Source organism: Aptenodytes forsteri, unplaced genomic scaffold (genome assembly GCF_000699145.1).
Source record: "Aptenodytes forsteri isolate BGI_AS27 unplaced genomic scaffold, ASM69914v1 Scaffold79, whole genome shotgun sequence".
Taxonomy (NCBI): Eukaryota; Metazoa; Chordata; class Aves; order Sphenisciformes; family Spheniscidae; genus Aptenodytes; species Aptenodytes forsteri.
The window spans coordinates 1,654,025-1,669,926 of NW_008794776.1; the positions used below are offsets into that span (position 1 = coordinate 1,654,025).

Consider the following 15,902-nt stretch of genomic DNA (forward strand, 5'->3'; position numbering starts at 1 on the left):
ACCCTACTCCCTTATTGGCTTCAACAATAAAACAAAAACATATACCCAAACTATACTTCTCTGTTATGCATGGTAATAAAGCCTCCTTCGATCCTGCAAGCACAGTCATATTTCTTCTTGTACTACAGTAATAAATCTTATTGCTAGCACCTGATAAAATATTGGCTCCAGGAGCATTAGTATGATGGCAGGTAATAGAAAGCCTTGTGTTACCCATCATTACAAGTTTAATAAAATCTGCCCAGAATATGAGTTCTTGATAAATGATTAGAAAACCTGCATCAATTGCTATCTCTCTTTTACATCAAACAGTCTTGTAGTAAGGCTTTCTTGGAGAAAAAGACCATCTGATTCCCTATCAACACAAAACCTTGATGAACAATATTATATTCTCCTTTTAGGCTGAAAATCTGATCAGTCTGTACATATATTAAAAACACAATGAGTTTTTATTTATAATATCAAACTGTGACAGCAAATGCATCAGACTGCACCAGTAACTTGCTTTGTTTTAAAGTGCACATTTCTGTGGTTCATCAGCAACTTTACGACAGTAACAAGATACGCTGTGAAATGTCATCCTGTTACTGCCTGGAGTTACTATTTTCATTTCACGGTACTTTTTCAAGTAATTAGATGACTCTAATTAAAAAAAGGAAGAAAGAATTTAACACGCATGTACTAGGTACATTGGGAGGTCAGCTCTGGCTGAAATGTGAGCCAGCAATTCCTGTTTAATGATGGAAGAAAAGTATTATATAGTTACTTAGGTAACAGATTTATTTAAATTGTTTTTCTGACAATATACACTGCATTATAATGTTGAAAAGGAGATGTGTTGGATACCAGCAGTCTAGAGGCTAAAGCAGGAAAAATTAGTCTGTGCTCATCTCCACTACCATGCCCAGAGAACTACAGGTAGCTTGGCTATCTCTCTACAAGGTAGAACAGTGCACAATATGGACATCCCCCAAAATCTTCCAATGTTTTGAATTCTTTACCTCTTCTACCCATACAGTCTACTAATCTGGTCTTCATTCTTATTCTATAGCATTAATAATAAAATTACAGAAGCAACTAAGTATCTCAACCAAGCTGGGATCCCAACATGTCACAATGGAAAAGAATCTGAGCTTGGAAGGGCTGAAAATCAAATTTTTTTTTTAAAAAGCCCTTTTTCTTTTTGAGTGGTATCTAGAATGAATATCACATGCAGATTTTGTCAAGGGATGTGATGGGTAGAATGCTCATTTACATTGTCATAGACCCTTACCATGAAAGGCAATAATAATTAAAAAAACCACAACAGTGACTTAATCACATAAAGGATTAGATGTTTCAGGGTGAAAATCACTGTCTGTGCAAAGCCCTAGGAGGAGTCTTTCAAGCTAATGAATGAAACCAGTAAGAAAATGAATTATTTCTTAACTGCTTCTACTAAGTAATGCATAGATGAATTGTTATTGTGGATTTTAGTATAGGAGTTCTAAGCTAAAATTCTAGTGGAACTTAGTGGTAAATGATTATTAGATAACAATTTTTAACATAAATGATCTTGTATTCCATGCTGCTTCAGGTCCACTGAACAAGAATTTAATCACTGGCTACAGATGCTGAGCTAGTTGCATTGAGTAAAATAACAAATACAATACAACCTCGTTTGTGCCTGAAGTCTATCATGCTATAGCCTAGCAAAAATGACTGGAGAAAACAGTATTACAGAGATTTGTCTCCTGTTGCCAATCTGTAACAAAAAGACCCATTTATTAGAAGAATGTAACAAAAATTACCAAGAGGAAAAGCTGTACCTTTCTTTGATTTCTTTGCTTTGCCAAGAAATTTAAGTCCAAAATTTATGTGGAAGTTCAAATAGTAACAGCTGAATATATCTAGAAATGGCATTTTGAAATATGCCTAAATAGATTAATTGTGAAAGACTAACAGAAAATTAACTGGAAGATTTCATTTGGTCAAGTGAAGCTTTCTATTTCAAGCAAACTATATTTAGAGACATCTTTTTATTCTGCTGAGAATGTCTCTCCATGCCAATTCTCTACCAAATTATCATTAGTATTATTATTTCTGTGTTTTGATCTCATCAAGCAATTGGAAAAAACAACATTAGTATTGAGACAATTGCAGCTTTAAGTGACTTTGGTAAGATTGAAACTCAATACCATGTTTTTTATATTATAATGAATACTGAGATGTTGCAGAGTGAAAAAAAAAAGTCAAAGTGATTTGTGAATTAGAGAAAGAGCTTGGAAATGAGGTACTTAAACAATGGTTTAGTTTATGAAAAAGAAGATCAACTGTGATGTGTAAGTACCTTGACAAGGACTTACTTTAATCTAATTTAGTGGAGAAAGGTAGTAAGAATCGCCAGTGTCTGGCTTTGGCTTCCTCAGCCAAAGAAATCCCAACAAAGCATTAATATGTCTGTGAGAATGATTAACTGCTCCAGCAAACTGAGGAGAAAGGTGTAAGAATCGCCAGTGTCTGGCTTTGGCTTCCTCAGCCAAAGAAATCCCAAGCATTAATATGTCTGTGAGAATGATTAACTGCTCCAGCAAACTGACAAGGAAATGGTGGATTCCCCATATTTTTATTATCGTTATATTAAGACTGGATTCCTTCCTGACTTTTAAGGAATGCTCAAATATTCCTGAGCCCAATCTAGAGAGAAGCAATGGAAATAAAAAGGAAATACATGTATTTGTATCACTTTTCTCCTATTGGGAAATACGAGGACTTACATATACAGGTCAGGTTAATCTTCACTAGCATAAACATCTGTAAATCAATTAGTACAGTCAGGTAAATCCAACAGTAAACATCCACTTGTTAAAACTGCATCAGGAATCATGCAGAACAACCCCGAACAGGAACCAGTTTGGTGGGTGTGGTTTAAGTTCCTTTAAACCAGGAGATCTGTTTCATGACCCGTGCTCCGTCACTGCAATTTGCTATTTCACCTGACTTTCCCTTCCTCCACTTACCTTCTGCAGGAGTTCAATTTCCTGCTGTTTGGCGTTGAGAACAGCCAAGGCTTGCTCATGCTCCAACTCCAGCTGTTGCCGCCGTTCAGCAGCCTCTCGCATATGCTGTTTCAAAGGAAGCAGAAAAACTATCAGGAGACTTCAACATATGCTACCTGCAGCCAAACGCGCTGCCATTCCCAGGCATGCAGATGTTCATCTCAACATAAAAGCTCTCTGGTATCACTGATAGGCAAGCAGGAAACTGGATAGGATTTTAATTCGGTCAGTACTTAGGGGCATATTGCCAATGCTAAGCTCAGGCATTTTGACAGCAATCTCTTTTAGGATATACGACTCTGTCATTGCCAGCAATGTGGCCTCTGTGATGCACAAGTGAACAGTGCCCATTTGATTCATCAGGCACACATTTATATGTGGCATTGTGCTGAAAAATTAAAGCTTGGAAAAAAATTAGGTTGACAATTCCCTAAATGCCTCTTTATCTAGGATATGGTTTTGTGATTTGTTTTGCAAATGATGACCCAAAAGAAATAGCTTACCTTTGCTAATCTCTGCCTATTATTTAGAGCAAATTAGACAGAGCAGAACTAACACAGGTGGGTTTGTGACAAAAATGACTGTATGGTACTCAAAAGCAACTCTTAACGGACAGTTGCTACTAATGATTCAAAGCAATATGAGAAAGGTTCGTGGGAAGAGCACAAGCTGAACAATGTCAAGATACACTTTGCAGATAGAAATCTTTTTCATTACAGGTTGGTATTATTCTCCCAATATCATTATAACTTTCAAACACCCTGTTAATAAATGGGAGTTAAGAAAGATCTCTTTACAGATTCTGATCTCTTCTCTGGTGAAACTGGTATTAAAGATTTTTATTTTCCAAATGACATATTATTCCCATAATACCCTCAAAGCAGAAGCACGATGTCTTATCTGCAGCACCATGAGTTATTACACACAAACCTATTAGGAATCAGCACTTGGAAACAGAAATACGTGGCTGCAATTGACAAGAACAGGCCAAAATATCTCTTATTGTGTACAAGAGAAAATTTTATCAAGCATATTGCTAACCTTTAATGAGCTGTTATTCTCTGCTACATGTTACTCATAACAAAGAGGGACAGCACAGTGAGGCTGACTTCTCTCAATCTGGACATGTTTGCAAAGGAAGCAGAAACGTCTCCAATACTCTGTTTGGCCTCTGCTTCGGATTTATTTATTTTCATTTGACGTGTTGATTAAAAACAACAAAAAAAATCATCAAAGATTTTTCCAATTTGTCAGTTTTGACCTTCCACTATGGCTTGTTTTCTAGGAGTTTTCAGAGGATTCAGTATTTTGACTGTAGACATTTCTGAACTCTGCATATTGTACAAAAGTTAAATGGATCTGTTCATGGGTAATATCTATTCTGAGTATTTAATAATGACCAAAAATAATGGTTCCGATTCTCATCTCATCTGAATGAATATAACCTATTTTGCTAACTAGTATTACTCATTATTTAAATTAGCATGAAGCTACATTTACTGAGCTCAGCAGCTTCCATCAAGTCTTATGTAAAACTTGACACCAATGGAGCATCAGCACATTTCTTATATTCAAGAAATGGTGAGGCACTCAAGTCATTCTCACACCTTTAATTAAAACCTTTAATTATCAGAAAAAAACAAAGGTCTCATTTCACACTCTCAAGATTTAGTACCAGATTTGGTACAGCATATTTTGATACCGTTAAGTTCTTACTACTTTTACAAAAGCTACTACAGAACATTTCTAGTCCTTTGCAGAGATCAATAAATAATTAATACCGTGACCATACCGCGAATCTATAAAATGTAATGAAGAAACAGATTGTGATACATAATCTGTGATTCTCCCCAGCTTTTAATTTCTCTGTTTCCTAAAATACGTATTTAATGATCTACAGTTCACAGATTTTAAGGTCAGAAAAGACCATTTGGTCATCCATGTTAACCTAAAAGTATCTCTCAGTCATTTTAGTATTGTCATGATCTACTTAGTATTTAAAGCGGCAAGGATCTCTTCACCCCAGCATCTGTCCCTCCCCTGGCACAGCAATTAATTCTCCCCCAAACCAGAAGCAATTCCTCCCCTCCCACTCTGCTCACAAATCGGTTCTGTCTGCAAATCTGTTTTACGCTTCCTATCTGCACATCAGCTGCTGTCATTTCTTCTTCCAAGCCTGAGGGGAATAGGTTAGGGCAGGGGAGGAGGACTGCAGAGATCACTAGGAGAGCGGCAGGCAGAAAGCTCTGAGCTACTGAATTCTTTCTGCATCCTCCTTCAGGATTGACTTCCACAATGATCACATTGCCATGGTTTGTGTAGGTGGTGGCAATCCATTTGTCCATGCTATCGCTATCCTTAATGTGAGGCAGGTTAGAACTTTCTAAACATGTAAATTTGCACTTCCCTTTTTGCACTCTTTCTAGAGGTCCTAATAATGTTACTCTAACATCAGAAAGCAAATCCACATCTAAAAGATCATAGAAAAAGTACAGTAAGGACTTAATCTTTCAAAACAATAGACAAATAATGCTCTATCCTTCAAAGAAAGTGTGAAGAAGGAACCTTTTCAGTGTATCTTTCAGATCAAAGGCAAGAATGCTGCTACGCAGCAGAGAATGAACAGGGGACGTTGTGGATATCTCAGTTTTCTTTCAAACTATAGAGCTAGACAGCTGTATAGTATAAACTGTTTCTGAAATAGCACTTAAGAGACCTGCTCAAACAGTTCTTGTTTTTCGAGCTTCCTCATGGGCAGCAGGGGGATTTGACAATGAATAGCCCATCCTCGCTCCAACCATTTCAGTGGTTGCACTGTGTTACCTACAGCTGCAAACAAAACAAAGAAACCCATTCTTTCCTATAACAGTGACTTTTGCAGTTCTAAAACGTGCAACTGGTTAATGCTGGAACAAACTCAAATGGCTTTCAAGTACTAAAGTCTTGTTTATGAGACAGAGCTCATACATGATGCTGAATGAGGAGCAAATTTAATTCTCGCCCAAGTACTCTGATCAAAGGACTTGTCATCTGCGCTTGCAGATGGGTGGGCACCATTACAGTGGAATGAATGGGAAAAGCTGGCTGAACACACCAGAAAATCAGAACTGTTCTGTGTGAGAGGCACTGTGAAGATTCTCTGAAGTTAGCTAATTCAGCAGTTCTTCATCTTCCCTTTTCTGCTTTGTTGATACACTTTCTGTTATCTCAGGATGTAACTGAATTTCTCTTTTGACAGGGAAACCAGGCTAAATATTTCTCAAAACTTTCCAATGGTTGGAAAGCTGCAAACCATTTTTTCAAACTACTAATTTCCCGAGCATATGAGGACACACATGAAATACACAATTAACCGCATCTGCTTGGGCATGGTTTAATGCTAAAAAGGAGATTTAGGGTTTCAATTCTGCTCAAGGTGATCTGCCAGCTCAGAAGGGTTCTGCTCAAGGGAGAGAACTACTGAACGTGAAAAGCCAGGGTCTCTATATCCACTAGATAATTTTTGTTTCAGTGAAGGAAAACTTTTGAAGGAGATTTACAGAATGTTTCTCCCACGTGCATTAGAAGTATTATTTCAGTAGAAGTTAAGCAAAATTAGTCAAATAACCAGATTCGGCTCTTCTACAGAAGAAATTTGGAGGAATCCTTAAGTCAAATGCCACTACATATCCTAATTAAAGAGTGGAGAAATGAACATTGTTTGGTATGGCCAAAGAAGAAAGTACGTTCTTTAATTTGTTTTAAGAAAGTAAAACACAGTCTGTCATTAGAGGAGTTTCAAGTGTTCAAAAACATACAAGCCTAGCAAACCCAGTATCTGAACAGGGTACGAGAACGGAGTTTCATTGCTCATGAAAGTGGTTTTTTTAGCAGTATAGGAGACAATAATAATTTGTATTTTGATTTGATGAAATGAGAATTAATACCAATTTACTTAAAGCAGTCTAATCCTCAGCTGTTTTATGAGCCATGAATTCACAGTTAATTTCTTTTCTAGACTTTTTTCCTCTTATCTTTCTACTATGTGCTCCTTGAAGAAGTGAATTTCTGCAGCTATCAAGCTGGAATCCCACAATCGTTATACAGAAAGCACAGGCAAGCCATATCTGTTGGAATAGCTTCTAGGTGTTGATTCTACTCTCTATAGGTACTAGCACATGGCTCACAGTAAAATAGCAAATTAGTGATAAAGGTCTGTGGAACTGTTAGTTTTTTATTCCCCAGAAGAAAAGGAAGGAAATAACAGAAAAAGTAAATTATCTTCCATTGCTAGAGAAAAACTTCCTACTTGTTCCTGGGGAAAGTTGTATTAGTCTAAAGACAGATAACAGTGTATCACTCTCCTATTCTATTAAGCAGTTTATTTTTCCTTTCCCGGTAAATGTACTTCTTATTTGCACATGATTCTAGATTTATTCCATCAGTGCTACCTGTTGACTGGTAAATAGGACATTGATAATTCACTGCACAACAATACACATAACAGTTAACTCCCCTTGGCATTGCCTAGTATGTGATTTCAACAGCTCATGTTTCCAGAAGCTGCTGGAATAAGTTGGTTTATGGAGCAGTCAGCTTACTTTTGGTAACAACCCAGTCTTTAGGAGGCTCAGCAAGAAGGACGTAACTTTTAACCACCTTTTATTGCCATCTGTAGCTGGAAAACCTTCTCCTCACCTTTTGAGCAGTATCAAATAAAGCTTGAGAGAGGGTTTCAACAATGTATTTACCAGTGCAACAAGCCAAAAATAAAATCTCTCCTTCTCAAAGTTCAGATAGGTAGCCATTTTCATCACTACAATCATCTCCAAAAGCCCAGATCTATTCTGATGCAGCCAACAGCAAAACTATTTTTCCCCTTTTAGAGTGAGTCTGATGCAAGTCAAAATCATTAACAAATCCAATTTCAAATAAGTGATCATACTTATGACAAGTGTTGGCTGAAGCCACTTAGCATTATTAAAACATTCTGCAAAGAAAAGTCTTGCTTGAAATTTAAGATCTCAGACCACTTATTTTCATTTCCATCTCCTCCTACTCTCAGGGCATCCATTCCTCCTTTACTAGCCACTTCAGTGGTTTGAAAAAGGAAAACCTTGGGCTTGAGAAGATGAAAAATAAGCAGCTCTTTGGCAGTCTGTCAAAAAAGTTTCAGCACTGGGTCAATGCTCCATTCTAACCAGACAAACACATCCTTCATTTTTCTGAATGCTCTGAAGTACAGACAAGTGTTCACAAGTGTTTTCTCTCTCAAGAATTCTCACTGTAGTTCTCACCAGTGCAGTTCCTCCCCTGATGCAAACAGCTGTAATGGCATGGCTTTTGGGCTTTTTTTCTTTTTCTTTCTTTCTTATCAAGTTACTGACTACCATCTTTATTTAATCAATGACACTTCGGGAATTTGGCTGTTTCCTAGCAAAGCACTGTTTCCTTCCCATCACTAGAACTTTTTTTGCACTTTGTTTCAACATATACAAATCATTGTCCCCTTGAATTAGCTGGTAAGTAATAATCTCTTGGTTGATTCCATTTTCCAACTGAATTCTACTCTTACTCTACCCCATCGTCTCAGCTAGATCTCGTCTCTGTTAGCTTCACCTGGTCAATTCCACTATTTAATAGAATCAGTTTGTCCCATGGCATCATACACAATAACCAGGAAAACAGAAGCAGGACAGCATCTTCAACTAAACAGTGAAACCTCTACTGAAGAATATACTTATGATTCAAAATGCATTATTGACTTTTTCTAAGTTGAAAAGGAAGCAGCAAATTGATGACGTGAAAGCAACTATGTATCTAGAAAACAAGCATGGCTAGACACCAAAGTACTAAGCTTCTCTAGAAGCATGTTAAAAGAAAGGTGGTTATGTACCAGGCACTATAATTCTTTCTAAATAAGACCTCTCTAATAAAACAAGAGCAGGTTTTGCAACCTTGTCCTGACAATGGGATGCACTCTGCACAGGCAATACGAGCTAGTACCAACAGCTCAACAGCTTGTTTCACAAGGCCACAATAACATTTTGCATCAAGTTAGACTGGCAGACATAGCCCTCTTTAAAGTAAAATATCTTGGCAGTTGTTCATATTTCCTTCATCAGCACAGTCACTTCTCATCCTTTTCTTCTCATCTTGACTTACCTCCAATAACTGTATAGTGAAAACCTACATCCAGTCACTTATAAAGTATCAGATAAAGATCTCTCCTCCGATAGTTTGAGATTCCTTGTAGGCACTTGGTCTACTGTATTCCATACATTCTATCATAATTAATAGGGGCATTCAGTCCCCTAGTTTGCAATGCACTTATACTTCTGTGACTCACTGAATGAACATCAGGAATATTAAACAAGTAATGGAAGTACTGGATCATCAGGCCTTATAGCATTATACATACCTTTAGGACCTGCTCTAAGTTCTCCAGCTTGGCTTGGAGCTGGTGTTTTCCCTTTACAGCCAAATCTCGTTCTTTGGTCACTCTGAGAAGGGTTTCTCTAAGGTGGTCATAGTCTGATTTTACCTAGAAAAATTAAAATGTGATTATTGCCCAAACAACTAATTAATGAAGGGAAAACTATATCTGACACAAACATTTCTGCATGTTAAAATGGAAGAAGGTAAAAAAGTTCAAAGAAAATAGGAAAGAAGTGTAAAAAATTGAATGGAATGTTCAGTGAGGTAATTGTGTGTGTCTCATATACATGTATGCATGAAACACATTTTCCTTCGACAAGGACTACAATCTGGCAACGAAACTGTAGTTATGCGTAAGTTATGCAAAGTTAAATAATTATACTATATAACGCACAAAATAAATGACAATCAAACAACTCCTCATTTCTCTCGATCTCAGAGGCATCGGAGATGGGTGTGCTATATAAAGAGAAAGAGATCTAATGTACATATAGAAATATAACTCACATGGGCATTTTCCTGGACTATTCTTCAGTGTAAACTGACTTCAGAATAAACTCAAATAGAAATGATCAGCCTGTGCTAACCTTTGAAATCAGTGTCTCTACAATTAAAAAATAGGTATTCTTCGGCAACAAAACCCTTGCTCTCCCTTAAAATATCTGAAAACAGAAAGTTTTTAAAGGATCAGATACTCATCAAGTAGGATTTGCTTTCCAATTTAATTTACTTGGTGCTAGCTTAACCATTTCAGTATGACTAAGTCTTTTTATACAGGATTTTGTGAATCATCAGCGATAGTGACTACTTCATAAACACACATAGAAAATAAGAAAATATAATATTGAACTACTTTATCCTGCCATGGAAAAGTTCTTTCTTCGATTCAGATCAGCTGAAAATTTGATTTCTTATCCCTGATCATTTTATGACTTTATGTCCTGTATTGATGTATAACAACAGGATTGTTACAGTTTGTATCATATCAGAAACTGCAATTTTTACATTAAGAATGAAAACCCACCAGAATAAATACCTGGGTAAAAAAAATACATAATGTTCACATACTATTCCACTTCCCTGCAATGTTGATAGATGGTAAGAAAGCACAAGTGTGAGCCATAATAGTTTTAGTGAACAGTGTTCCAAGAAGCGTCTTTTTTCTTTTGTTAACTGCAACACAGCGCAGAAGCACCAACAATGCTGGCAGGATTACTGACTAAGGCAAGGCAAAGCAGTACAAAGCGTTGGGATAAGGCATAGGCTTTAATCTTGGTGCAGCTCATGTTTCTTTCTATCTCCAGTTAAGGAAGTGACAAGTACTTTTTTTTTTCCAATTTAATTACTGCAATTTCTTGGGTTTTTTAAAGAACGAATGGCATTAAGCAATCTCTGACATGGATATCTCCTGGACATTTTCTAAAGTGATGTTTTGGAAACTGATTCAGCCTTTCTATTTGCCTTCTGGCTCCAGTTTGTTAACTTGCAAATTTTGCCATGGACCAAACAACCTAAATGGTTGCAGCCAGCCCTCGTATTCATCTCTGTAAGAGGGCTCTTTAGAGTGCAGTGGACTAGAAAAAAGAAAGAGAAAAATAGAACAAATCATGTTTTCCACAAGAACTGATACAATTATTGTCAACCTCAGGATTTTTTTTCTGTGCACAGATTTTTCTTTTCCTCTTCCCTCATTTCTTTATAACTAAGGAAACTATTAAACAATGGATTTTCAGAATCTATTAACTTCCTGCATCCTTTGTATTGTATTTCATTGCTCAGATCAGTCAACGTATATTGTTGAGGAATAATGGAGTGGAAAAAGGAAGCAATGAGGTATCACCATCAACGGTGCAATTTTGTTATTGTCTGTGATTCTCAGTGAATTTACTGAGGATGAATGAAGTACAATATTTTGAATAAGTTTCCAGAAAAGGTTATTTTCCTCAGGCTGTAGTTTTCCCTGTCTCTAAAACAATTGATACCAACTGACTACCTTTGTAAAGAATTTTCTAAAACTTACTAGTCATCATAGTCTGAATAATTTTTGGGAGCTAGTGAGCACAGTACCTTTCTGCTGTGTGTTTTTCCCTGCTGGCAGTGCAGGGGCTATCAGAACAAACGGTACCTATCAGGCTGCTAATGTAATTTTGGAAAGAGTTGAATTAGAAACAAGTAGAACCGTCGATATTTCACACATCTCAGGAGCTTTCATTTAGGATCTCAAAGCGCATACCTAAACTACTTAAAGTTTAGGAATACAGAAATGGTTCTGATAATTTCTCTACTTTCTCTTTTGGTAGATCAGCTTTTGAACAAAGTTCTGTGTATATTTTCATTTTGCAGGTTGGAAAGAACACAACTAAATCTACCAACCACCTTCCAATAATTACTCTTGTTACTTCCAGCAACACTGATAACTTCTAATATTTCTACAGGGCATTCTTGCCAGGACTTTCTCCTCTGAAGATTGTGTATCACACAGAATGCTGTGATATACGCATTTATATAACCCATAAGGCAGCATAAAACTTGATGAGTCTGTGATTTGCACTTTTTTTTGTTTAGACAACATTTGTTCTTAAATGTGAGTTTAATGCTCTCTCCAAGCGGGCTGTTTAAGAACATATGGGATATACATGAACTTGAATTACACACAGGAGCACATCAAAACATCAATGTTCCCAGTGGCAAAAACAGTTGACCTAAATAGAGTGCCATCATAAACAGTTCTAGTTTCATGACAGAAACAGGGAACATTTTGATCTGTGATGTTTCTCTGTTCAGTGCATCAACCAATTTATTTTTCATCGCATACCTTCACGCTTACTAAATGCACCCTCATTTGAGTCAGTTATGAAGGCCAGAATACTGCTAAAGTGTCTTCCACTTCCTGAACACTTAAACAGAAACTAGTTATTGAAAACCAGCGCACCAAAACAAACCAGCAGTTTTTTTCGTTGTTGAAAAGCTCCGTCAGTCTTATAACCCACCATTTGCCTTAATTCTAGTCTTTAGTGACCTGCCAATTTCTCAAACGACTTACATTGTTCAGAAAACATTATTCAGAAACTACCATGAAAATGGTATGATTTCAGGTATTGTGGAAATCAATTCTGAATGTATAATGCCTATTCTATTTTTACATAAAAACACTAGCCCATATATATTCAGATGGACACAAAACCAAGTTAGAGCCCAGTGTCACAGCACTCCTAACCACACAAAATCCTTTCACAAGTACTCCACTCCAGGAATGCAACTTTGTTTCTCTTATGCAGAGTACCAAAACTAAATCATGTAAGTTATGTACAATTTTAGCTTTATTTTGTGGATTTAAAGGTAGCCAGCCCCATACCTACTCCTTTCTAGAGTCAAATTTCAGCAACTACATTGTGCAAATAGGAGCAGTAGTTCTAGCTGTGCTACACAACAGAATGCATAAACACTCCTCCAGCCCCATTTGCTTGGATAAAATTGGCCTGTTTTTCAGGCCAGCTCTCAAAGGTGAAAAAGAATAAATTATTTTAGGCAGGTTTTCCCCTTCAGGGCTGAGCCCTAACTGTTAGAATTCTGCTCCAACCTCCTCATCCGAAGTTGTATAGTTTCACACTTGCTGAATAATAAAATGTACTCTAAACTGCACAATCTATCCTCAACCTCATTGGGTGCGGTAAAAAAAACCCCAAAAGCCACAAACAGAAAAAACCAAGTAATTCCCTCAGAAAACCTGTTATGCAAGAAGGAAATCACAAGGTTTGCTAACGTTCAAGGTATACTGCAAAGACTGCATATTGTTAAAATTGTTAAGTGAGGGGGTACACTTAAAGCAAGACTTGGATCCTACTGAGGCTGTGATATTACATTAGTAGCACAGGTATCCAGAATTGCTGCATTGTGCCTTTCACAGTATTTAATATATTTGAAGAAACAAACACCCATGGTATGACAAATTCTGACACTACAATAGTAAAAGGTAATTTTATTACTAACTTAGTGGCTAATGTGTTAAAGTTTGACATTTTACCTTTATATTTTAAATTGCTTTTACTAGGTTTTTCAGTGTACCTCAAGCTCTTCACTATTGTAAGAGACAAACATTACCTATAATAAATCATTATTAACCGCATAGTTCTTCACTTTCTGACAGTAAGAGGGCTAACACTTTTAGTGTCACCAATGTACTCAGCCTTCACTGCATTAATGCTGCATGCTATTCCTGTGTCAGCTAGAATATAAAACTGCCTAAGTAAGACTTCATTTTTATGTGCCTTGTGAAATAAAGAGTAAAGGCAATGTGTAAACAACAATAAAGAGAAGAGAAAAACATTAGGAAAGGGAGAAATTCTAGACAGATGGATGAATAAAATTAAATGATGCTATGATACACATGGCTTCCTCCTATTATAAAGTATTATTACATGGCCTTTTTATATAGAAACAATTTAAATCCCTCAGCAATAGGAAATTTCAGGTCTGCTTTGATACCAGGTACTACACACAAAATGTAGAGTACATGCATAGCCATCTGAATTTTAGTAATTTGCATTGTCTCGGGGATTTAATCAGACCTCCTTTGGTTTGGAGCAGTGGGCTACTCTGTGACACATGCACGTCAGAGACATCAAAGCAAGCAGCTACCACTGTTTTGCAAGCTTTGAGGATGGGCTTTCATCAGAGCCTATGTGAGTTACAGCTCTTCCGATATGAATGAGGTTGCCGAGCAACTCACTTAAGCCCTGTAGAAATCCCAGATTGGAGTTTTATTTTTAGCTAAATGTAGCCCTGTAAAGTGGCTGGTTCATGATGTTTCTTCCACTGAATGCATATGTGGTGAGGTAAGGCACATCAGCCTCTCCTCCCATGCTAGTCATGCCATGCAGTATTTGCCATAGATACAATAATCACACTGTAGTCAGAAAGATATTTTTTGTCCCATAACAGGCACAAAAAAGAATTGAAGAAAAATGCTTACTATTAAAACAGTTTTTATATCAGGACCTGGAATAGCTGAGACTATGCCATGTGCCATGCTACAGGGGAAATAACAACTGCTAAATAGAGTTTTGGACATTTGCTGCTGGACAAGAGATTTTTCAACATTTTATTGCAAAATTTAAAAATGCAAAGAAAAAATTCAGAAGGGTAGGAAAGAACCTACTAGATAGCAATTATTTCTATCAGTATTTTTCAGAAAAAGAAGAGAATTTTTCAATCAAGTCTCATCAAAATCACTGAAAAAGTCTTTTTACCAAAGCCTAATACCAATTTACAATACTAAGAAAATATGCATCAGAGGAATGATGTACGCCTCTGAAGTCTATCAGTATCTTAAATTTTCACTTGAAAATAACATTTGTTCATAAAATAAATTTTTGTAATTTATTTTTAATTAAAATACTTTGTGTTCTCAAGTAGAAGCAAGCAAATCAGAAAAAATGACTGTACAATTCACTTTTTTCCTCTCTGCAGCCTGATTTCTGTAAGAAATGAATGTATGAGTTCTGTGCTCATGACGTTACCTGGTCATATTGCAGTGCTTTGTGGGACACACTTGCATACTGAAGGCTCAGGCGATTCTTTTCTTGCACAGCATCCTTCAGTTCATTTTCCTAAAACACAAGTAAAGAGTGTTATAGACCATTTATCTCCATTACAGTACATCCTATTAAGTGCTTAAGGAAGCAATATTTTTGCATTATTTGGTATTAACAAACTATTAAGAGTAATATCAGGCACAGAGCCAAAGGCACTGAAGGTGCAGAAGCAGCAGATTAGCTTGCAGTTACAGTTGGCTCTATCGTAAACCCACATGTTTTCAGCAGATGATCTGATTAAAGATGTGCAAGAGAAGAGAGATGTCCCGACTTCACAGGTCTATAAAAATAATAATAAAAAAATCTCTCTGTGGATGTAACAAAGAGCTCAAACCTGGCTGCCTCACCTAGAGCTGGGAAGAGAAAGAGACTTGGCTCCCAGAAAAAAAGTAATGGTATCAAACTTAGGTCTTCGGAAGGCATTTTGAGGGCAAAAGCCAACAACTGGAATGTATACTCTTGTACACATTTTTATATTCACATATTTCACTTTACTTATAATGTGTATCTATTTATATTATATGCATATATACACATTTTAATACAAACATTTTTAGAATCTAGGTAGAGCATCTACGTACTACAGTGGCAGGCAAATCAGAAATGCAGATGGAAGTCAAAAGGTAAGTAACCTATGCCTAAAGATGGAGGTATTAACTACAGCCTCAGGAATGTACTTTCATTTATTTAGACAGCACTATAAGGAGAAAAAAAGGAAAAGTAAATAAAACTCAAATATACAGTCAAAGGTCAAACTAGAGGGGTGGAAACGCTTTGTCAGGATCACACAAATCAAAATACATGCAGCTCAGGAAAAAACAGCAGCATCCTCTGATATTTCTGACAATTTCTT

The 15,902-nt window shown here is 36.6% G+C and overlaps 1 protein-coding gene across 2 annotated transcripts in view; it reads right to left on the reverse strand.

Annotated features, from left to right (window-relative positions):
• The window catches only part of RIMBP2 (RIMS binding protein 2), a 150,835-nt gene that overhangs the window by 53,389 nt on the left and 81,544 nt on the right, over nucleotides 1–15,902 (reverse strand). The window contains exons 2-4 of one of the 2 annotated variants that reach the window (XM_009274322.1): nucleotides 14,975–15,064; nucleotides 9,439–9,561; nucleotides 3,000–3,104 (exon numbers count right to left, since the gene is read on the reverse strand). In XM_009274322.1, coding sequence (XP_009272597.1) covers nucleotides 3,000–3,101 — 102 coding nt within the window. In that variant the 5' untranslated portion in view covers nucleotides 3,102–3,104; nucleotides 9,439–9,561; nucleotides 14,975–15,064. Of the gene's footprint in view, nucleotides 1–2,999; nucleotides 3,105–9,438; nucleotides 9,562–14,974; nucleotides 15,065–15,902 lie in introns of those variants that run through there. The other variant, XM_009274324.1, reaches the window with a different exon arrangement.